This window comes from Coregonus lavaretus (genome assembly GCF_964263955.1).
Source record: "Coregonus lavaretus genome assembly, chromosome: 20".
NCBI classification, from domain to species: Eukaryota; Metazoa; Chordata; class Actinopteri; order Salmoniformes; family Salmonidae; genus Coregonus; species Coregonus lavaretus.
In genome coordinates, this window is record NC_140007.1 from 10141318 (window position 1) to 10166258 (window position 24941).

General features: G+C 42.6%; 1 protein-coding gene and 1 long non-coding RNA gene across 2 annotated transcripts in view; both read right to left on the minus strand.

Moving 5' to 3' along the window:
* Positions 1-7728, minus strand: part of LOC311148267 (uncharacterized protein) — a 45690-nt gene extending 37962 nt beyond the window's left edge. The window contains exons 1-3 of the mRNA XM_084185169.1: positions 7588-7728; positions 3827-3956; positions 2651-3526 (exon numbers count right to left, since the gene is read on the minus strand). Coding sequence (XP_084041295.1) covers positions 2651-3526; positions 3827-3956 — 1006 coding nt within the window. The 5' untranslated portion in view covers positions 7588-7728. The remainder of the gene's footprint in view (positions 1-2650; positions 3527-3826; positions 3957-7587) is intronic.
* A 12616-nt stretch (positions 7729-20344) lies between these two features.
* On the minus strand, positions 20345-24719 carry LOC311148287. Its single transcript, XR_014614877.1, has 2 exons — positions 21650-24719; positions 20345-21487 (listed from the first exon to the last, which is right to left on the minus strand). It is a non-coding gene; the product is annotated as an uncharacterized lncRNA (long non-coding RNA).
* Between the last annotated feature and the right edge of the window lie 222 nt (positions 24720-24941).

Genomic DNA, 24941 nt, shown 5'->3' on the forward strand with positions numbered 1-24941 from the left:
TGATGGCAGCCCATTCTTGCATAATCAATGCTTGGAGTTTATCAGAATTTGTGGGTTTTTGTTTGTCCACCCGCCTCTTGAGGATCGACCACAAGTTCTCAATGGGATTAAGGTCTGGGGAGTTTCCTGGCCATGGACCCAAAATGTCGATGTTTTGTTCCCCGAGCCACTTAGTTAACACTTTTGCCTTATGGCAAGGTGCTCCATCATGCTGGAAAAGGCATTGGTCGTCAAACTGTTCTTGGATGGTTGGGAGAAGTTGCTCTCGGAGGATGTGTTGGTACCATTCTTTATTCATGGCTGTGTTCTTAGGCAAAATTGTGAGTGAGCCCAATCCCTTGGCTGAGAAGCAACCCCACACATGAATGGTCTCAGGATGCTTTACTGTTGGCATGACACGGGACTGATGGTAGTGCTCACCTTGTCTTCTCCGGACAAGGTGTTTTCCGGATGCCCCAAACAATCGGAAAGGAGATTCATCAGAGAAAATGACTTTACCCAAGTCCTCAGCTGTCCAATCCCTGTACCTTTTGCAGAATATCAGTCTGTCCCTGATGTTTTTACTGGAGAGAAGTGGCTTCTTTGCTGCCCTTCTTGACACCAGGCCATCCTCCAAAAGTATTTGCCTCACTGTGCGTGCAGATGCACTCACACCTGCCTGCTGCCATTCCTGAGCAAGCTCTGCACTGGTGGTGCCCCGATCCCGCAGCTGAATCAACTTTAGGAGATGGTCCTGGCGCTTGCTGGACTTTCTTGGGCGCCCCGACGCCTTCTTCACAACAATTGAACCTCTCTCCTTGAAGTTCTTGATGATCCGATAAATGGTTGATTTAGGTGCAATCTTACTAGCAGCAATATCCTTGCCTGTGAAGCCCTTTTTGTGCAAAGCAATGATGACGGCACATGTTTCCTTGCAGGTAACCATGGTTAACAGAGGAAGAACAATGATTTCAAGCACCACCCTCCTTTTAAAGCTTCCAGTCTGTTATTCTAACTCAATCAGCATGACAGAGTGATCTCCAGCCTTGTCCTCGTCAACACTCTCACCTGTGTTAACGAGAGAATCACTGACATGATGGCAGCTGGTCCTTTTGTGGCAGGGCTGAAAAGCAGTGGAAATGTTTTTTGGGGATTAAGTTCATTTTCATGGCAAAGAGGGACTTTGTAATTAATTGCAATTCATCTGATCACTCTTCATGACATTCTGGAGTATATGCAAATTGCCATCATCAAAACTGAGGCAGCAGACTTTGTGAAAATTAGTATTTGTGTCATTCTCAAAACTTTTGACCACGACTGTATTGTTCCTGCATTGAGGATTCAACAAATTCATAATTTATCTGCAGATAATTGCCAAAGATCAGTAGTAGCCTACCATTATGCAAATTAGGGAGCCAAATTAACGGCTCTCTCACCGACGCGATTCGGTTCCCGACATTCACCTAAAAGGCGGCAGGTAGCTTAGTGGTTAAGAGCGTTGTGCCAGTAACCGAAAGGTCGCTGGTTCTAATCCCCGAGCCGACTAGGTGAAAAATCTGTCCATGTGCCCTTGAGTAAGGCACTAAACCCTAATTGCTCCAGTAAGTCGCTCTGGATAAGAGCGTCTGCTAAAATGACAAAAAATGTTTGGTTTTTTTATGTAAAAGATTTGTTCAAAAAGAGCCGTTTGTTCGCGTACAACCCATCACTAGGCAACACTGACGGGTCACTTTAGCAGTCACTGGCAAGTCTCGATATGGGCTTAGAATCCTAGGAAAATACAAACAAGATCTTTGGTTTACGTGTAGCGATACCATGGACATATTCACTGGACAGTTTATTAGGTACACCCATCTAGTACTGGGTTGGACCCCCTTTGGCTCCAGAACAACCTAAATTCTTTGGGGCATGGATTCTACAGGTCGGAAACGTTCCACAAGGATGTTGGTCCATGCTGACGCGATGGCCTCACACAATTGTTGCAGATTTGACGGCGATACACCACCGCCACCAGCCTGTAACGTTGACACCAGGCAGGATGTGTCTATGGACTCATGCTGCATACGTCAAATCCTGACTCTGCCATCTACATGACACAACAGCAACCAGGATTTGTCGGACCAGGCAATGTTTTTCCACTCCTCAAACTTGGTTTTAGCTGATAGGAGTGGAACCTGGTGTGGTCATTTGCTGAAATAGCCCATCCGTGAAAAGGATAGACGAGTTGTGCATTCCGAGATGCCGTTATGTACACCACTGTTGTACTGGGCCATTATTTGTCTGTTTGTGGCCCGCCTTTTAGCTTGCATGATTCTTGACATTCTCCTTCGACATCTCTCATCAGCGAGCTGTTTTCACCAAGAGGACTGCCGCTGACTGGATGTTTTTTGTTTGTCGCACCATTCTCGGGACACCGGAGACACTTTTGTGCGTGAAAAGCCCAGGAGGGTGGCCGTTTCTGAGATACTGGATCCGGCGTGACTGGCACCGACAATCATACCACGCTCAAAGTCGCTTAGGTCACTCGTTTTGCCCATTCTAACGTTCAATCGCTTTTAAATAGCTTAGTGACCATATGAAAATGAAACAGGGAAACAGACACTTACTTCTTCAGTGCCAGGCTAGGTTACTCTGAAAACTTGCCACCTTTGTGTAAATATTTGTATCTCACCTTGCGTGACAGCAGGCATCCCCACAGAACCTCCATGGGGACTCCTCTCCCTGGTCTGGCTCTGGGGCGATCCACTATCCGCCATCGTCGAGGGTGACATCATTGGGACAGAGGACACCCCCATGGGGAGAGGGCTGCCAGTGCCCCCCCGGCCCATGTGGTGGTGCTGTGGGCTGCCCCGTGGAGGGGTGAAATTCTGGGAGGTAGGGGGCATCATCTGAGCCTGGGACTGGGACGGGGGCTGGGGTTGTGGAGCGGGAAGAGGTGGTTGCTGGGGCTGGTAGTAGGGCATCCCATTGGGCACCATGCTGTAGTGCTGAGGTTGCTGGTGGTGGTGTGGGTGGTGGTGCGGGTGGAGGTGCTGCTGTGTCTGTTGGTGAGCGGATGGCTGTGGAGGCTGCTGCTGGTGATGCTGTGAGGGCGCAATCCCAGGGTGTACCTGGCTCTGGTAGGCCCCGTACACACCGTGTGAGTTATACCCCATTGCCATGGCTGCGCTGCTCTGCTGTTGCCCCGGGTTACCCCTGTTCCAGTACTGGCCCCCTGTAAGAGTCACGTTTGGTGGGGCCGCCACGGGTGGCTGATGGGACCCAGGCATGCCCCCGTTCAGTTGGTACTGTCCGTGACCCTGGAAGTGGTGCTGGCTCTGTTGCTGCATCCCCCCAGGTGGAGGCTGTTTCTGGTGCATGCCATGCCCAGGAGACGAGCCCATGGCTGGGCTGTAATGTGGCTGTCCTCCCCACAGGTAGTCGTAGCCCATGCTACTCTGGTGGTGGTTGCTCATGTGGGGATATGAGGCTGTTGGAAGGTGGGAGCCAGGCACACTGGGCCCAATTACAGTAGTGATGCCATTCACATTCATTTCGCCATTCATATCTGCAAAGGTGGTCAGGGACGAGAGTAAGAGAGGATGGGTCAGATAATTGTTCAGTGTGTTCAATTCGCACAGCATCCACAGGTCATGCATCAAGGAATCATTCATTTGTTGTGGTATGATCATGATATTGATTGCTTATGCACCAAACACCTGGTCTAGAGTTACGTACAATCTTTTGCTCATTATAAAGGGTCAAGAGACTGGGGCAGAGAGAGATGAAATCTAAATCAGTTATTGATGTAAAAATAGTGAGGCAGAGAGTAACCACAGCAAATGTGGTTAGATGGGGCTGTACTCACTCTTCCCCTGCGGAGGGAAACTCATAGAGGACCCGTTAGTATAGAGAGAATCCCCTGAGGAGAGTTTCAGTCCTGAGTTAGCAGACACGGAGGAGTGGCTGCCATAGTTGAAATGGTTGTTCGACTCCATCTGAAAAACAAGTAGCACAGACCACAAGTCATGAAGAGAAACAAAGAAAATAGGAAAAATATTTTCCTGCATATCAAATTAAAATCACACCAGAATTCCCTGCAGCTGAGTCATAAATAGGCTATTCTTACAAGCAGAATACACACGCAATAGATGGTTTTCATAAATAAAATACGTGTGTAGTATAAAACAAATAGCATGTTTTTATATATATATATATATATATATATACACACATACACACACACACACATATATACACACAGCTGTGGAAAAAAGTAAGAGACCACTGCAATTTTTTCTTAAATCAGCATCTCTACATGTATGACAGCCATTCCATTCCAGTGTCTGTTGAATTCCAACACAGGCACACCTCATTCTACTGAATTAGGTACCTGAACCAAATCTTTTTTAACGAGGAAAAGTATAAAAAAACACTGCTGTGGTCATCACTATCCTCTTGCAATAGGACCAGCTGGATGGCAAAAACAGTGCTAATAGTACCTCAAAAGTAATATTAATAAAAAAAATAACTATTGACCATGCCAAAATAGTTGAAAAGGAAAGTTTTGAGTGAGGAAAAGAAGGGTTCAATTCTAGCTTTACTGGCAGAGGGATACAGTGAGCGTCAGGTTGCTTCCATCCTTAAAATTTCAAAGACGGCGGTTCATAAGAACAAGGTCAAGCAGCAGACATTGGGGACAACAAAGCACAGACCAGCAGAGGGTGAAAACGACACTCTACTGACCGGGATGACCGCCAACTCATTCGAATGTCACTCAACCTCCGTAGGATGACATCAAGTGACCTACAAAAAGAATGGCAAACGGCAGCTGGGGTGAATTGCACGGCGAGGACGGTTCGAAACAGGCTCCTAGGGGCAGGGCTGAAGTCGTGGAAAGCTAGAAAAAATCCCTTCATCAATGAGAAGCAAAGAAGAGCCAGGCTGAGGTTTGCAAAAGACCATAAGGATTGGGCCGTAGAGGACTGGATTAAGTTCACCTTCTCTGATGAGTCCAATTTTCAGTGTTGCCCAACACCTGGTCATCTAATGTTTAGACGGAGACCTGGAGAGGCCTACAAGCCCCAGTGTCTCGCACCCACTGTGAAATTTGGTGGAGGATAGGTGATGATCTGGGGGTGCTTCAGCAAGGCTGGAATCGGGCAGATTTGTCTTTGTGAAGGACGCATGAATCAAGCCACGTACACGGTTGTCCTGGAAGAAAACGTGCTTCCTTTTGCTCTGACATTGTTCCCCAACTGAGGATTGTTTTTTCCAGCAGGACAATGCGCCATGCAACACAGCCAGGTCAATCAAGGTGTGGTTGGAGGACCACCAGATCAAGACCCTGTTGTGGCCAGCCCAATCTCCAGACCTGAATCCCATTGAAAACTTCTGGAATGTGATCAAGAGGAAGATGGATGGTCACAAGCAATCAAACAAAGCCGAGCTGCTTGAATTTTTGCGCCAGGAGTGGCATAAAGTCACCCAACATCAACATGAAAGACTGGTGGAGAGCATGCCAAGACGCATGAAAGCTGTGATTGAAAATCAGGGTTATTCAAACAAATATTGATTTCTGTACTCTTCCTAAGTTAAAACATTAGTATTGTGTTGTTTAAAAATGAACATGAACTTATTTTCTTTGCATTAATCGCGGTCTGACAACACTGCATCTTTTTTGTTATTTTGACCAGTTGTCTTTTTCTGCAAATAAATGCTCTAAATGACAATATTTTTTATTTGGAATTTGGGAGAAATGTTGTCAGTAGTTTATAGAAAACAAAAAAAAATGTTTTACCCAAACACGTACCTATAAATAGTAAAACCAGAGAAAATTATAATTTTGCAGTAGTCTCTTACTTTTTGCCAGAGCTGTATATATACACACACACACACACAAAGTAACTAGCTAGATCCATACACTAAAATTACTTGGTTACAACTGCAGGCGTTGGCAAGCCTGAGATGGACTACTATGAATGATGACACGTTGTGGACGACATGATCACAAACATTGCACTCCCATAACTCCCTACAAATGTCGCAGTTAGAGCAGCAGATGGGATGCCCTGGCCAACAAAATAATGGACAATGTACGCCACAGATTGATCCAGCACAACGGACCCGTTTTGATAACGGAAAAACTACAATATTTTGGTCTGAGATACATGTTTTCAAGAAAACTACAAGTTGAAAAAAAGGTATATCGTAGTTTTCAACAAGTACATATTGTATGGAACGTCTGCCAGTTCGTAAACCCAATGTTTAACTGCGTTTTTCAACATCCATCCCACGATAAACAGTATATTAGCACGAAAAGCTAACTAACACTAGTAGCTGAAAACATTGGCGTGTCATACTACGGTAGATCGCTGCAACTGTAACCTACATGTTTGGGCCATATCACAAATATATGGTAATTGCAATAACCAAAACAGCAGTTATTCATTTATTAGTTACTTTCAAACGATATAACATTTTATTCGATTGTACATCATTCTGCTTACCATCTCTCACAGGCTAGGCTAACTACCACACGTGACCATGCGCTCGCGGATAGTACCCACCCCCCCCCGACCTGAATTTCTCTCATCCACAGCTCAACAAGCTAACTAGATTATCTGTGTAGCTAGCTAAGTGTTCATCGACATAAATCAAAATGTAGCCCTCTGATAAAAAGCCGACTTTTTTTCTCTCTCTTTTTTTACTATGGCTGTGTTTAATAAAAACAATTATTGTTTTACATTTGTTTCATGATAACATGGTTGCTATCTATTTTAACTTGTCCAATTGAAGTTGATTAATTTAATGTTTGCTTGTTGGCTAGTTAGGTCATTATAGCTAAACCATCTAGCTACTGTAGCTAACGTTATCCAGTTGCTTATCAAACGGTCAATAACGAAAACAAAAAGGGCTTAGCAGGGCTTGTAATGTTAGTTGAATTGAATAACAAAATTACTCGAGCAGTTGCATTAAGCATGTTTCGTTTTGGTATTGTCCATATATTGACAAGTTAGTTAACTTGTGTACTAGAGTAACTAAATATTTTCATATTAACTTTCATTCAAAACTCGCTAGTAGATAAACGGCTAATGCTCATTAAATAACGTCATTTCCAACTAGCGAGATAGGCCTATCTGGTTAGCAACACCGCGCTCAGTTAGCATCTGAATTCACGTCTTTCTACGCTCTGCAACAAAAACAATCCACAAAGGAGGTCGTGAGATGTAACTAGATAGTTACATTTAATACAATCGGGTTGAAATTATAGAATTTGCTGGTTGTTTCAACATTCGACACAGCGAGGCCCGATTAGATAACGCTAAATTCAAGGTTATTTACAATAATCAGCAACTGAAGTTACAACGCAGTGTAAAACTAGCTAGCTAATAACAGTCACAGCGGGTAGCTAACTAGCTAATAAAACGTGGAGAATCGAAACAGTAGTCTTGGAGTCTCTCGTTCTTGTTTACGTTACTGAACATTTTAGGATGCTCTTTTGTTAGCAAGCTAATAAACTCATTGTTTTCGCTGTAACATTATTTGCCTTAGATATTGTGAAACAGCATCATCCTCCCTCACACACACAAAAGTTTTCGCCATAAAATTGAATTAAAACTGCCTAACCTTGTAATCCTTGAATTTCAAAGGCACCGATGCCTTTGATTCTCCGATTGAACAAAAATGGTTGAAGACGGTACAGGCTATGTAAATAATAAACAGGTTTTCGCTAACCTTTGGGTTTCAAATTAGCAAACATGGCTGGTGTTTGAGCGCAGCCATGATCACAGAAGAGAGCGAAATCCGAACCGCAAGAGGAAGTGAATGGGTTACACACTGCGGGCAGCCTGGTGAGCTCTGGGTCCTAGCGCCGAAAAATCATAAATTAGACTTGTCATCTGATGTACAGTTGAAGTCGGAAGTTTACATACACTTAGGTTGGATTAATTAAAACTCGTTTTTCAAGCACTCCACAAATTTCTGGTTAACAAACTATCGTTTTGGCAAGTCGGTTAGGACATCTACTTTGTGCATGACAAGTAATTTTTCCAACAATTGTTTACAGACAGCTTATTCCACTTATAATTGACTGTATCACAATTCCAGTGGGTCAGAGGTTTACATACACTAAATTGACTGTGCCTTTAAACAACTTGGAAAATTCCAGAAAATGATGTCATGACTTTAGAAGCTTCTGATGGGCTAATTTACATAATTTGAGTCAATTGGAGGTGTACCTGTGGATGTATTTCAAGGCCTACCTTCAAACTCAGTGCCTCTTTGCTTGACATCATGGGAAAATCAAAAGAAATCAGCCAAGACCTCAGGAAAAAAATTGTAGACCTCCACAAGTCTGGTTCATCCTTGGGAGCAATTTCCAAACGCCTGAAGGTACCACGTTCATCTGTACAGACAATAGTACGCAAGTATAAACACCATGGGACCACGCAGCTGTCATACCGCTCAGGAAGGAGACGCGTTCTGTCTCCTAGAGATGAACGTACTTTGGTGCGAAAAGTGCAAATCAATCCCAGAACAACAGCAACGGACCTTGTGAAGATGCTGGATTAAACCGGTACAAAAGTATCTATATCCACAGTAAAACGAGTGGACAAAATCTGAAAGGCCGCTCAGCAAGGAAGAAGCCACTGCTCCAAAACCGCCATAAAAAAGCCAGACTACGGTTTGCAACTGCACATGGGTATAAAGATTGTACTTTTTGGAGAAATGTCCTCTGGTCTGATGAAACAAAAATAGAACTGTTTGGCCATAATGACCATCGTTATGTTTGGAGGAAAAAGGGGGTGACTTGCAAGCCGAAGAACACCATCCCAACCGTGAAGCACGGGGTGGCAGCATCATGCTGTGGGGGTGCTTTGCTGCAGGAGGGACTGGTGCACTTCACAACATAGATGGCATCTTGAGGAAGGAAAATTATGTGGATATATTGAAGCAACATCTGAATAAATCAGTCAGGAAGTTAAAGCTTGGTCGCAAATGGGTCTTCCAAATGGACAATGACCCCAAGCATACTTCCAAAGTTGTGGCAAAATGGCTTAAGGACAACAAAGTCAAGGTATTGGAGTGGCCATCACAAAGCCCTGACCTCAATCCTATAGAACATTTGTGGGCAGAACTGAAAAAGCGTGTGCGCGCAAGGAGGCATACAAATCTGACTCAGTTACACCAGCTCTGTCAGGAGGAATGGGCCAAAATTCACCCAACGTGTGGAAGGCTACCTGAAACGTTTGACCCAAGTTAAACAATTTAAAGGCAATGCTACCAACTACTAATTGAGTGTATGTAAACTTCTGACCCACTGGGAATGTGATGAAATAAATAAAAGCTGAAATAAATCATTCTCTCTACTATTATTCTGACATGTCACATTCTTAAAATAAAGTGGTGATCCTAACTGACCTAAGACAGGGAATTTTTACTAGGATTAAATGTCAGGAATTGTGAAAAACTGAGTTTAAATGTATTTGGCTAAGGTATACAATGTAATTAAAAGTACGTATGAATTTGAGTATAACCACAGATGAATAGGGGAAACCGAGTTAGTTAAGTATATTTGGTCTAATACTAGACACAGAGTATACACATAACCTAATATATATATATATATATATATATATATATATATATATACACACGGTGGGGAGAACAAGTATTTGATACACTGCCGATTTTGCAGGTTTTCCTACTTACAAAGCATGTAGAGGTCTGTATTTTTATCATAGGTACACTTCAACTGTGAGAGACAGAATCTAAAACAAAAATCCAGAAAATCACACTGGACCTTGAGATGCAGGACCTTGAGATGCTTCTTACGGAGCCACTCCTTAGTTGCCCTGGCTGTGTGTTTCGGGTCGTTGTCATGCTGGAAGACCCAGCCACGACCCATCTTCAATGCTCTTACTGAGGGAAGGAGGTTGTTGGCCAAGATCTCGCGATACATGGCCCCATCCATCCTCCCCTCAATACGGTGCAGTCGTCCTGTCCCCTTTGCAGAAAAGCTTCCCCAAAGAATGATGTTTCCACCTCCATGCTTCACGGTTGGGATGGTGTTCTTGGGGTTGTACTCATCCTTCTTCTTCCTCCAAACACGGCGAGTGGAGTTTAGACCAAAAAGCTCTATTTTTGTCTCATCAGACCACATGACCTTCTCCCATTCCTCCTCTGGATCATCCAGATGGTCATTGGCAAACTTCAGACGGGCCTGGACATGCGCTGGCTTGAGCAGGGGGACCTTGCGTGCGCTGCAGGATTTTAATCCATGACGGCGTAGTGTGTTACTAATGGTTTTCTTTGAGACTGTGGTCCCAGCTCTCTTCAGGTCATTGACCAGGTCCTGCCGTGTATTTCTGGGCTGATCCCTCACCTTCCTCATGATCATTGATGCCCCACAAGGTGAGATCTTGCATGGAGCCCCAGACCGAGGGTGATTGACCGTCATCTTGAACTTCTTCCATTTTCTAATAATAATTGCCAACAGTTGTTGCCTTCTCACCAAGCTGCTTGCCTATTGTCCTGTAGCCCATCCCAGCCTTGTGCAGGTCTACAATTTTATCCCTGATGTCCTTACACAGCTCTCTGGTCTTGGCCATTGTGGAGAGGTTGGAGTCTGTTTGATTGAGTGTGTGGACAGGTGTATTTTATACAGGTAACGAGTTCAAACAGGTGCAGTTAATATGGGTAATGAGTGGAGAACAGGAGGCCTTCTTAAAGAAAAACTAACAGGTCTGTGAGAGCCGGAATTCTTACTGGTTGGTAGGTGATCAAATACTTATGTCATGCAATAAAATGCAAATGAATTACTTAAAAATCATACAATGTGATTTTCTGGATTTTTGTTTTAGATTCCGTCTCTCACAGTTGAAGTGTACCTATGATAAATATTACAGACCTCTACATGCTTTGTAAGTAGGAAAACCTGCAAAATCGGCAGTGTATCAAATACTTGTTCTCCCCACTGTGTATATATATATATATATATATATATATATATATATATATATATATATATATATACACTGCTCAAAAAAATAAAGGGAACACTTAAACAACACAATGTAACTCCAAGTCAATCACACTTCTGTGAAATCAAACTGATCCTCTTAGGAAGCAACACTGATTGACAATACATTTCACATGCTGTTGTGCAAATGGAATAGACAACAGGTGGAAATTATAGGCAATTAGCAAGACACCCCCAATAAAGGACTGGTTTTGCAGGTGGTGACCACAGACCACTTCTCAGTTCCTATGCTTCCTGGCTGATGTTTTGGTCACTTTTGAATGCTGGCGGTGCTTTCACTCTAGTGGTAGCATGAGACGGAGTCTACAACCCACACAAGTGGCTCAGGTAGTGCAGCTCATCCAGGATGGCACATCAATGCGAAGGTTTGCTGTGTCTGTCAGCGTAGTGTCCAGAGCATGGAGGCGCTACCAGGAGACAGGCCAGTACATCAGGAGACGTGGAGGAGGCCGTAGGAGGGCAACAACCCAGCAGCAGGACTGCTACCTCCGCCTTTGTGCAAGGAGGAGCAGGAGGAGCACTGCCAGAGCCCTGCAAAATGACCTCCAGCAGGCCACAAATGTGCATGTGTCTGCTCAAACGGTCAGAAACAGACTCCTTGAGGGTGGTATGAGGGCCCGACGTCCACAGGTGGGGGTTGTGCTTACAGCCCAACACCGTGCAGGACGTTTGGCATTTGCCAGAGAACACCAAGATTGGCAAATTCGCCACTGGCGCACTGTGCTCTTCACAGATGAAAGTGACAGACGTGACAGAATCTGGAGACGCCGTGGAGAACGTTCTGCTGCCTGCAACATCCTCCAGCATGACCGGTTTGGCGGTGGGTCAGTCATGGTGTGGGGTGGCATTTCTTTGGGGGGCCGCACAGCCCTCCATGTGCTTGCCAGAGGTAGCCTGACTGCCATTAGGTACCGAGATGAGATCCTCAGACCCCTTGTGAGACCATATGTTGGTGCGGTTGGCCCTGGGTTCCTCCTAATGCAAGACAATGCTAGACCTCATGTGGCTGGAGTGTGTCAGCAGTTCCTGCAAGAGGAAGGCATTGATGCTATGGACTGGCCCGCCCGTTCCCCAGACCTGAATCCAATTGAGCACATCTGGGACATCATGTCTCGCTCCATCCACCAACGCCACGTTGCACCACAGACTGTCCAGGAGTTGGCGGACGCTTTAGTCCAAGTCTGGGAGGAGATCCCTCAGGAGACCATCCGCCACCTCATCAGGAGCATGCCCAGGCGTTGTAGGGAGGTCATACAGGCACGTGGAGGCCACACACACTACTGAGCCTCATTTTGACTTGTTTTAAGGACATTACATCAAAGTTGGATCAGCCTGTAGTGTGGTTTTCCACTTTAATTGTGAGGGTGACTCCAAATCCAGACCTCCATGGGTTGATACATTTGATTTCCATTGATAATTTTTGTGTGATTTTGTTGTCAGCACATTCAACTATGTAAAGAAAAAAGTATTTAATAAGATTATTTCATTCATTCAGATCTAGGATGTGTTATTTTAGTGTTCCCTTTATTTTTTTGAGCAGTGTATATATATATATATATATACAGGTAAAAGTCAGTAAATTAGAATATTTTGAAAAACTTGATTTATTTCAGTAATTGCATTCAAAAGGTGTAACTTGTACATTATATTTATTCATTGCACACAGACTGATGCATTCAAATGTTTATTTCATTTAATTTTGATGATTTGAAGTGGCAACAAATGAAAATCCAAAATTCCGTGTGTCACAAAATTAGAATATTGTGTAAGGGTTACATTTTGAAGACACCTGGTGCCACAAAATAATCAGCTGATTAACTCAAAACACCTGCAAAGGGCTTTAAATGGTCTCTCAGTCCAGTTCTGAAGCCTACACAAACATGGGGAAGACTTCAGATTTGACAGCTGTCCAAAAGGCGACCATCGACACATTGCACAAGGAGGGAAAGACACAAAAGGTTATTGCAGAAGAGGCTGGCTGTTCTCAGAGCTCTGTGTCCAAACACATTAATAGAGAGGCAAAGGGAAGGAAAAACTGTGGTCAGAAAAAGTGTACAAGCGATAGGGATCACCGCGCCCTAGTCAAGATTGTGAAAAAAAACCCATTCAAAAATGTGGGGGAGATTCACAAGGAGTGGACAGCTGCTGGAGTCAGGGCTTCAAGATCCACCACCAAGAGACGCTTGAAAGACATGGGTTTCAACTGCCGCATACCTCGTGTCAAGCCACTGTTGACCAAGAAACAGCGCGAAAAGCGTCTCACCTGGGCTAAGGAAAAAAAGAGCTGGACTGCTGCTGAGTGGTCTAAAGTCATGTTTTCTGACGAAAGCAAATTTTGCATTTCCTTTGGAAATCGAGGTCCCAGAGTCTGGAGGAAGACAGGAGAGGCACAGGATCCACGTTGCCTGAAGTCTAGTGTAAAGTTTCCACCATCAGTGATGGTTTGGGGTGCCATGTCATCTGCTGGTGTCGGTCCACTCTGTTTCCTGAGATCCAGGGTCAACGCAGCCGTCTACCAGCAAGTTTTAGAGCACTTCATGCTTCCTGCTGCTGACCTGCTCTATGGAGATGGAGATTTCAGGTTCCAACAGGACTTGGCGCCTGCACACAGCGCAAAATCTACCCGTGCCTGGTTTACGGACCATGGTATTTCTGTTCTAAATTGGCCAGCCAACTCCCCTGACCTTAGCCCCATAGAAAATCTGTGGGGTATTGTGAAAAGGAAGATGCAGAATGCCAGACCCAACAACGCAGAAGAGTTGAAGGCCACTATCAGAGCAACCTGGGCTCTCATAACACCTGAGCAGTGCCAGAAACTCATCGACTCCATGCCACGCCGCATTAATGCAGTAATTGAGGCAAAAGGAGCTCCAACCAAGTATTGAGTATTGTACATGCTCATATTTTTCATTTTCATACTTTTCAGTTGGCCAACATTTCTAAAAAATCCCTTTTTTGTATTAGCCTTAAGTAATATTCTAATTTTGTGACACACGGAATTTTGGATTTTCATTTGTTGCCACTTCAAATCATCAAAATTAAATGAAATAAACATTTGAATGCATCAGTCTGTGTGCAATGAATAAATATAATGTACAAGTTACACCTTTTGAATGCAATTACTGAAATAAATCAAGTTTTTCAAAATATTCTAATTTACTGACTTTTACCTGTATATATTAATATACATAACCTACTGGTACTGAAAATATGATGAGTTTTATCACAATGTTGTTTCAGATTACAAATGTATTTTTCCTGTAATCTCACACATTTTCGCACATTTCACTGTCATCAGTGACCATATTGAGCATTTTCCAGGCTTAAAGTTTATGACCTGAAACTTTCAGCTACACGCAAACCAATTGTCAGCAGCACTCAAACCATGTACATTTACGTTTTTTCTGGAGAAATATGTTACTCCTACAACTGGATTGAAGCTTACTTTGCATTAATTTCTGATACCCTGGTATAGATAAGGGGTAGACCGCTGTGACATCTTCATCTTACCATCATTCAGATCCATTTGGATTTGATGTAGTTTTATGTCTAGTGCTCACCTGCTGCAAAACCAATTGCCCTCTGGGACAGATAAAGTTGAAACTTGAATGTCTCGAGTATAGACATCATGATATTAGTTTGTGCCATTTTGTGTAAAGATAGCGCACTACACAGTAGGGATATGGTCTCTCACATCATATGGTTCTTGTGTTGAAGACCTGCAAATTCAGTGTAGTGCAATATGTGTGCTACTTTTAATATACTTATACAGCGCCACAATTTTAACCTATTCATTTCCTGTTACATTGTTAGAAAGTCTAACATTTCATGGTAAACTATTATGTTGAAGCCCTTTATCTACTTCACCAGGATCAGATGAACTCATGGATAAAAAAAATATGTATGTCTCTGCATGCAGCTTGAAGGAAGTTGCTAACTAGAGCTAGTGCAATTGCTAACTAGCGTTAGCGCAATGACTGGAGGTCTACCCCCCCCCCAAATTGTAAAGTGGTTATCCCACAGGCTATAGGGTGAACGCACCAATTTGTGAGTCGCTCTGGCTAAGAGCGTCTGCTAAATGACGTTAATGTGCCCTTGAGCAAGGCACTTAACCCTAATTGCTCCTGTAAGTCGCTCTGGATAAGAGCGTCTGCTAAATGACTAAAATGTAAATGTCTATGGTATCAGCTAGCATGCTAGTAGATGCCATAGACTTCAGTGATTGCGCTAACGCTAGTTTCATTGGCTTGCCAAAGTACCGCTAACTTCCTTCATACTGGATGCAGAAACATAACAATGGTATCCATCAGTTTATCTGACTCTGGGTAAGTAGATACAGGGCTTCATTGTCAAAATCCCGAAGTAAATCCCTTTAATGAAATTAATGTTTTAATTTTGCAATATTGTGGTATAGGCTACTCCATCTCCTATAATAAATTAGGCAAATTGTCAGATTGAGAACATGGAATATATTAAAGGAATATAACTACCTACATTCTAGGCTGCTTTCATTAATTTATTTTAGTGCAATAACATTAATGGTAACATAAATGCGTGCAGGTGTTTCTATTCATTTCATGTGACATTTGTTGACCCCTGCACCTGGATAATTCTTGGAAGTGTGTTCACTGGCCTACTTTTGAACAGGCACACACACCTTATCATTGTGCAAAACATCATTGACCTTTTATAAAGACTATCCAATCCTGCCCTTTTAGAGACAAGAAGTATTCAGACACCTTGACTTATTTCACATTGTGTTACGTTACAGCCTTATTCTAAAATTGATCAAATAAAACATTTTCCTCATCAATCTACACACAATGCCCCATAATGACAAAGCGAAAACAGGTTTTTAGATATTTTTGCAAATTTATAAAAAATAAAAAACAGAAATACCTATTTGCATAAGTATTCAGACCCTTTGCTATGAGCCTCGAAATTGAGCTAAGCTGCATCCTGTTTCCATTGATCATCCTTGAGATGTTTCTACAACTTGATTGGAGTCCACCTGTGGTAAATTCAACTGATTGGACATGATTTGGAAAGGCACACACCTGTCTACAGTGAGGTAAAAAATGTATTTGATCCCCTGCTGATTTTGAACGTTTGCCACTGACAAAGACATGATCAGTCTATAATTTTAATGGTAGGTTTATTTGAACAGTGAGAGACAGAATAACAACAAAAAAATCAAGAAAAACGCATGTCAGAAATGTTATAAATTGATTTGCATTTTAATGAGGGAAATAAGTATTTGACCCCTCTGCAAAACATGACTTAGTGGCAAAACCCTTGTTGGCAATCACAGAGGTCAGACGTTTCTTGTAGTTGGCCACCAGGTTTGCACACATCTCAAGAGGGATTTTGTTCCACTCCTCTTTGCAGATCTTCTCCAAGTCATTAAGGTTTCGAGGCTGACGTTTGGCAACTCGAACTTTCAGCTCCCTCCAGATTTTCTATGGGATTAAGGTCTGGAGACTGGTTAGGCCACTCCAGGACCTTAATGTGCTTCTTCTTGAGCCACTCCTTTGTTGCCTTGGCCATGTGTTTTGGGTCATTGTCAATGCCATGGCTGAGGGAAGGAGGTTCTCACCCAATATTTGACGGTACATGGCCCCGTCCATCGTCCCTTTGATGCGGTGAAGTTGTCCTGTCCCCTTAGCAGAAAAACACCCCCAAAGCATAATGTTTCCACCTCCATGTTTGACGGTGGGGATGGTGTTCTTGGGGTCATAGGCAGCATTCCTCCTCCTCCAAACACTGCGATTTGAGTTGATGCCAAAGAGCTCGATTTTGGTCTCATCTGACCACAACACTTTCACCCAGTTCTCCTCTGAATCATTCAGATGTTCATAGGCAAACTTCAGACGGGCATGTATACTTGCTTTCTTGAGCAGGGGGACCTTGCGGGCGCTGCAGGATTTCAGTCCTTCACGGCGTAGTGTGTTACCAATTGTTTTCTTGGTGACTATGGTCCCAGCTGCCTTGAGATCATTGACAAGATCCTCCCGTGTAGTTCTGGGCTGATTCCTCACCGTTCTCATGATCATTGCAACTCCACGAGGTGAGATCTTGCATGGAGCCCCAGGTCAAGGGAGATTGAAAGTTATTTTGTGTTTCTTCCATTTGCGAATAATCGTACCAACTGTTGTCACCTTCTCACCAAGCTGCTTGGCGATGGTCTTGTAGCCCATTCCAGCCTTGTGTAGGTCTACAATCTTGTCCCTGACATCCTTGGAGAGCTCTTTGGTCTTGGTGGAGAGTTTGGAATCTGATTGATTGATTGCTTCTGTGGACAGGTGTCTTTTATACAGGTACTAAGCTGATATTAGGAGCACTCCCTTTCAGAGTGTCAGTAAAAGGCACATGACAGCCAACTTGGAGTTTGCCAAAAGGCACCGAAAGGACTCTCAGACCATGAAAAACAACATTCTCTGGTCTGATGAAACCAAGCTTGAACTCTTTGGCCTGAATGCCAAGTGTCACGTCTGGAGGTAACCTGGCACCATCCCTACGGTGAAGCATGGTGGTGGCTGCATCGTGCTGTGGGGATGTTTTTCAGCGGCAGGGACTGGGAGACTAATCAGGATCGCAAAGTACAGAGAGATCCTTGATGAAAACCTGCTTCAGAGAGCTCAGGACCTCAAACTGGGGCAAAGGTTCACCTTCAAACAGGACAACGACCCTAAGCACACAGCCAAGACAACGCAGGAGTGGCTTCGGGACAAGTCTCTGAATGTCCTTGAGTGGCTCAGCCATAGCCCGGACTTGAACCCGATCTAACATCTCTGGAGAGACCTGAAAATAGCTGTGCAGCGACGCTCCCCATCCAACCTGACAGAGCTTGAGAGGATCTGCAGAGAAGAATGGAAGAAACTCCCCAAATACAGGTGTGCCAAGCTTGTAGCGTCATACCCAAGAAGACTCAAGGCTGTAATCGCTGCCAAAGGTGCTTCAACAATGTACTAAGTGTAGAGTAAAGGGTCTGAATACTTATTTACATTTTAGTCATTTAGCAGACGCTCTTATCCAGAGCGACTTACAGTTAGTGAGTGCATACATTATCATACTGGCCCCCGTGGGAATCGAACCCACAACCCTGGCGTTGCAAGCGCCATGCTCTACCAACTGAGCTACACGGGGGCCTATGTAAATGTGAACGTGATATTTTATTTATTTTATTTTTAATATATTTGCAAACAATTCTAATAAACTGTTTTTTCTTCGTCATTATGGGTATTGTGTGTAGATTGGTAAGGGGGAAAAAACAATTGAATTCATTTTAGAATAAGGCGGTAACGTAACAGAATGTGGAAAAAGTCAAGGGGTCTAAATTATTTCCAAATGCACTGTATTTAATCTTCAGCTTTGCCAGAGTTTCATTTCTCATTAAAATGGGCACATTCAGGAAAAGCATAAAACAAAACAAATACCATAATATTGTTTACTCAAAAGAAAAAGATTGTACTCAAGAATATGATTTTTGAATAGATAACAACTATTGCTTTCTCATTAAGCCATTTAATTGAATTAAAGATTATTCCGTTTATTGTTGAAACCTTTTCAACGCTCAACCTCCTCTCGTTTCACAGTTCCTAATTGTTTTCCACGCTTTCACGGCATAACTATTTAATTACTCTCATTCAATACCGAAGAGAAATAGCGGCTTTAGGACCCGACGGGATGTCTCTATCGGAATCATTAGAGCGCAAAGGGTTCTGGTCAGAATGCTACAGGAAGTGATGCTGAGATAGCACTAAGATGGGAGGTTTTCGTTTAAAGATGCACTATGCAGAAATCAATCCGCCATTTCCTGGTTGCTAAAATATTAATCGTTCGCCTAATTTAAGTTTATGTGACAAATCTAGCAAGTATAGTGGAGAGAATCAGTGTACCATCTAAACCGCAGTGAAATATATTTTCCATAACCAAAAAAGATTGTATTTTCAGGTGGTGTACAAAACCGAAAGTAAAAGACGCTAAAACGAAACGTAAGCAAGGGAAGCATGGAAATAGTGCACATAGAACACGTCTACCGCTTCTTAGGATGTGCTCGTATATTCACTCTGGAGTGCCAGAGTGTGCTCTGGGCGTTCGTAAATTCAGAGCGTTGTCAGATTGTCCGTTGTTAAATTCAGTGAGTTGTTAGACTGTCCAATCATAAATTCAGAGCACACACTGGACACTGGCTGAGGAGAAGGGTTGTAGGGTTGATCCGAGCATTCTGACCTCAACAGCAGTCAAGCAACCAAGCTAACTGGCTAACGTTGGCTAGCTACTTCAAGACACAAATAAGAGAACACCTCACTATGATCATTTTACTAGCCCTAGCAGAGCTGGTTAGGCTGTTTTTATGTTATCTAGAGCGTTGGTGACTGTAACTGTGCCACTGGCAACAATAAAAGAACGTTTTTTTTTTGCCGACTTTTACTGAGACCTGTCATATTCAATGGGTGTTGCGTGTTCGTAAATGCATCAGTTATTCTGTGTGTCAGATGAGTGTCTGAAATCGGATTAGTCAGAGTGAATTTACGAACACACCCTTAGACTTGTTTTCAAGGAGAATTACATATCTATAACTCACATTTCTATGTGAATTTGGTCGTCCCTAAAGGTACATATTGCAGCTTTAATAATACATTACAAAAATACCTACATAAATTGAAATAATTGGGAGGTACTACATTCATGTATTTTTTTTTGTGTGTGACAGAAACCACTTTTCCCCTTCACACTGGAACTGAGCGCAGTATGCTATTTATTATATGGCCCTATTCTCATTTTAGTGTAATGAATTTGACCGATATTGACTCTATACGAACTTTGCCATTTGATGCTTGTTGTAAAAATAGAAATGGTTCTCGGTGGCCATCTTTCAGCCTCCCCCATCCCCTATGATAGCCGGTGGTCATCCGCCGCTCGGACATGCCATCATTTCACGTTTTCACCCTGAAAAAACGGATGATAACCAACGATACAATATATCCTCAAACGTTGATTAGACCAGATTATGTAGCCTATTTAAAAGAGCTCAGAAAGTTATAGGGAAGGAAGGATAGGTGATCATAGATAATAGTGAACGTGAAGCAGAATTATTTATAGGATATTTATTTACCTATATTAGCTGTCCAAACATGTCTGGAGGTTGAGAAACACGGCTCTATACTGTAGCCTATTCTTTGTCAATTGTTTTGGAAAACTGTGATTAATGTAGTTCAGTAGCAATATCCTCCTATTTACATCTAAACTTTCAGAAAAGTCGCACCCTAATGAAAGCCGTGTTCTATAAAACGGCTTTGACATGCCACCTGCATAGACCGTCTTCAAACACACACCATGTGAAATATGAGTCTTAGACAGTTTATTAGAAATATGTAGACAATTTTTTAAAAAATTCACTGCAATTCAACATCAATTTAAATTCTTCAGCCTGTGATAACCTGACAGGTTGACTTACACACACCAATAACTACGTTTATATTTGTCTCAGCTGACTTCCATTTTCTTGACAGTGCAAATATAATTAGGTCATCATACATGTTTACCATCTCATATCAACAACCCCCTCACCACAGGAGGCCCAGGAGTATTAACTGCCATAACTCTAAACAGATGGAATATTCTTGAGAGTAAAAGACAAATCCAGATGTTTTCAGAGGCCTAAACAGATAGGAATGGGTAAGTTCTACTCCTGTGTCGCCTCATGTGTAAATGTGTGATGAATAACTCAACTGCTGTTAGATCGCAAATAGTAATACAGGATTAGTAAAATAAAGAAATTGATCGTGGGGAGCAACACGTCAAGACAGATGCCTGTAAGAATTCCAGAACATTCAAAAGCTTTTGAACATAACATTGATAAACTGTTTGCGATTTAACAGGTGAGGAAGACAGAGAAACATGGAACTGTTTCTCTGATCACTATCTGTATACCACAGGGGAGGCTCACAAGAGGGAACCAAACAGAAAATGTAAACTGTTGAGGGATGTAGCTATGGTCTTCAAAATCAAGTTCTCCCCCCCATTATTTTAAGAAACTACACTGATCAACTAACTTAACACACAGAACCTTGGAGGGGGGGGGATAAAACAGATGTTTAATTACTTTTCATTTCATTACACTTGACAATCTCTTCACCACATATATTGCTTTCTAGGTTGAGGATGACTATACAGTACTTCCGAAACAAATCATGAATGCTTACTCTAATAATTAATAGTAAAACAGGATACGCCAAGAGTGCAGCACTGCAAATGGAAGTGGAGACTGCTACTCTATACAACACTATGCATATCAACCTTAAGTGGATTGATTAGAAATTAGCTCTGGAGCAGAGGCTATGGATTTAAACATGGCTACCGACTCATTTCTGTAGAAGTTTTTTTTCACTGCCTTCAATTTCAAGATAGTTTATGATTCCTCCTTCCTTTCTTCCATCCCTCTTTCCAGGATTGAGGTTTTTCATTCCAAATCAGGCATTTCTGAAAAAAATCAATAATGGAAAGTAAATAAATGGCCATATGATAAAAACAACAATATACTTTGCATAGCACTTTTGCACCAAAACATTTCTGGGTTAAGGGATGTCAGGGTATAAAAATGATTAGAAAGCTCAGTATCTGATCAGAAAACATTTCACTTACTTTCATCGTCACTATCTGCAGACTCATCCTAAACAGGAATAGAAACAAGCATGAGATAAAATTACATATGAAAGGGCTCCAGACTGACAATTGTCACATTTCGCAGCCCTTTGACTTGGCTGTGTTAGTTCAATTTGTAAATTGGTCGCACGGGTGCGAGCTGCACATTCTACATGGTCACCTCACGCAAAACGTCATATTTTCTAAGAGACTAAAACCATGATTTGCTCAAAACAGTAAAGAGCATTATCCGCATGATTACTGTAATGAAAGTGTCTGCCATGGCACAGTGCCCGTTTAGCTGGGGCCTGCTGCTGTGATGAGTGGGCCACTCACTGCCTTTCCCAGGAAGATTTTTTCTTCTGATTGTATAACATTTCAGAATCCAATTGTGGGGAAACAGCTATCCTGTGTTATACGGGTGTCACCATTGAAGAGGCATTTCTCAGCTTTCAATATTGAGCTCAATAGCAGCCATTTTACAACAAATATATTTTATAGGCCTATGGCGTTTGAGATATGGAGCATGCAAAATGCGCATCCGCCATTGTGATTGCATAAGTCTCACTGGGAAGTAGGTGGGTATTATATTTAGAGTTAGCGACCTAGCTAATGTTTGAGTTTCCACTTATTCAGGTGGTGAATTAGCCCTTAATAAATAAGCATAGATATTAGTGCACATAAAGATGTAGGCAAATCAATCTCTATTGAACAAAACAAATCTGAAAATTCTTGAGCCCTATTTGAACAGTTAAATATAACTACAATAGCCTAATTGTCAACCCAAAATTCAATGGCTGGATCAAAATATTTGGAATCATAACATGTTAGATGAAACCATCTCAGTAGTCTTATTACACTTCCTAACCATCTAGTCTAAGCCTTATTCTAAACTGGATTAAATTATGTATTTCTCTCGTCAATACCCCATTCTACACACAATACCCCATAATGACAAAGCGAAAACAGTTAAAATGTTTTCATATTTCATCCAAATAAAAAACAGCAATACCTCATTTACATAAGTATTCAGACCCTTTGCTATGAGACTCAAAATTGAGCTCCGGTGGATCCTATTTCGATTGATCATCCTTGAGCTGTTTCTACAACTTGATTCGAGTCCACCTGTTGTAAATTGAACTGATTGGACATGATTTGGAAAGGCACACACCTGTCTAAATAAGGTCCCACAGTTGACAGTGCAAGTCAGAGCAAAAACCAAGCCATGAGGTCAAAGGAATTGTCCGTAGAGCTCCGAGACAGATCTGGGGAAGTGTACCAAAACATTTCTGCAGCATTGAAGGTCCCCAAGAACATGGTGGCCGCCTCCATGCTTAAATGGAAGAAGTTTGGAACCACCAAGACTCTTCCTAGAGCTGGACGCCCGGCCAAACTGAGCAATCAGGGGATAAGGGCCTTGGTCAGGGAGCTGACCAAGAACCTGATGGTCACTCTGACAGAGCTCCAGAGTTCCTCTGTAGAGATGTGAGAACCTTCCAGAAGGACAACCATCTCTGCAGCACTCCACCATTCAGGCCTTCATGGTAGAGTGGCCAGATGGATGCCACTCCTCAGTAAAAGGCATATGACAGCCCGCTTGGAGTTTGCCAGAAGGCACCTAAAGGACTCTCAGACCATGAGAAACAAGATTCTCTGGTCTGATGAAACCAAGACTGAACACGTTGGCCTGAATGCCAAGCGTCACGTCTGGAGGAAACCTGGCACCATCCCTACGGTGCGGCAGGGACTGGGAGACTAGTCAGGATCGAGGGAAAGATGAACGGAGCAAAGTAGAGAGAAAGTCATCGAATGGCCCAGCCAGAGCCCGGACTTGAACCCAATTGAAAATCTCTGGAGAAACCTGAAAATAGCTGTGCAGCGACGCTCCCCATCCAACCTGAGAGCTTGAGAGGATCTGCAGAGAAGAATGGGAGAAACTCCCCAAATACATGTGTGCCAAGCTTGTCGCGTCATACCCGAGAAGACTCGAGGCTGTAATTGCTGCCAAAAGGTGCTTCAACAAAGTACTGAGTAAAGGGTCTGAATACTTAGGTAAATGTGATCCGTTTAATTTTTATTTTATAAATAACATTTGCTAAAAATTCTAAAAACACATTTTTACTTTGTCATTATGGGGAATTGAATCCATTTTAGAATAAGGCTGTAATTTAACAAAATGTAGAAAAGTCAAGGGGTCTGAATAATTTCCGAATGCACTGGAAGCTACGGAATATCATTTTTGGTGAGTTCGGAAATTTACAAGCGAATGTGAACAAGAGACATTGTACAAATGACCAAAGTTGACGCATGCTTGTCTGAAGGAAGAACAGTACTGGCTCTGGAGCAGCATGTGTAGGCTACACCTTGTGTCTGTGTGGAGTCGCTAGGGCAACGGGGCTGCCTGCTCTGCTCCGAGAACGGAGAAAAGGGAAGGGGAGAAGACGGGCGAGAGAACTGAGAGGAGAAAAAAACGCAAGGAAATCAAGATAGTGGCAGCTGTAGAACTAACTCATCCAAAGGGCTTTGACTTCTCAAACATGGTACAACGCTAAACACAATGATGCCCTGTCACCCTATTAATTCAGCCAACTAGCAAGTTAAACTTAAAGGTCGCGTTAATGCATAATTCAGGAAAAAAATATAGGGCATAAGACATATCTTGCTGTGTTTTGTAAACAGATATAAAATGCTTATTATTGTCATTCTACTCGGCATTAGACTAATTTCGTGCTTCAGTTGCACTTCTCCACGCAGATGAGAATTCCAAAACAGGCCTTCTATCAGCAGAAAGCGATCTGGCTGATGCGTAGCTACTTTTCTCCAGTACTTTTCTCAGTGTAGCCAGCCTACTTTTCTCCAGTAAAATGCAAGATTAACTTTAAGCAAATATTAGGAAATGCAGCTGGCTAAATTCATTCTGATGACAATGAAGCTATTTTCTGCAGAATGTGTTGCACTAATGTATTTTCTGTGAAGGAAAACTATAGTTGCACGTCCCAGATCACTCTGTTGAAGCAAAGAAACACGTGACCCCTGTCAATACACAGCTGGACTCACCTGCTCCCGCTTTCTCCTGTTGTGCTATTTACAAACAAACATGTGACTGACAACTGTTCTGGGGAACTATGGTAAGCTTCATAATGTAAAATAATGTGACAGGTGAAATGAATAACGCGATCTGCTTCATCGCCTAAGGTATTGCAGGTATTTACTTAAGTAGCTACAAATATTAAAATGTATTGAAAAACTTCAAAGAAATAGTTAACGGCATTGAAAACCCATCCAGTGGTTA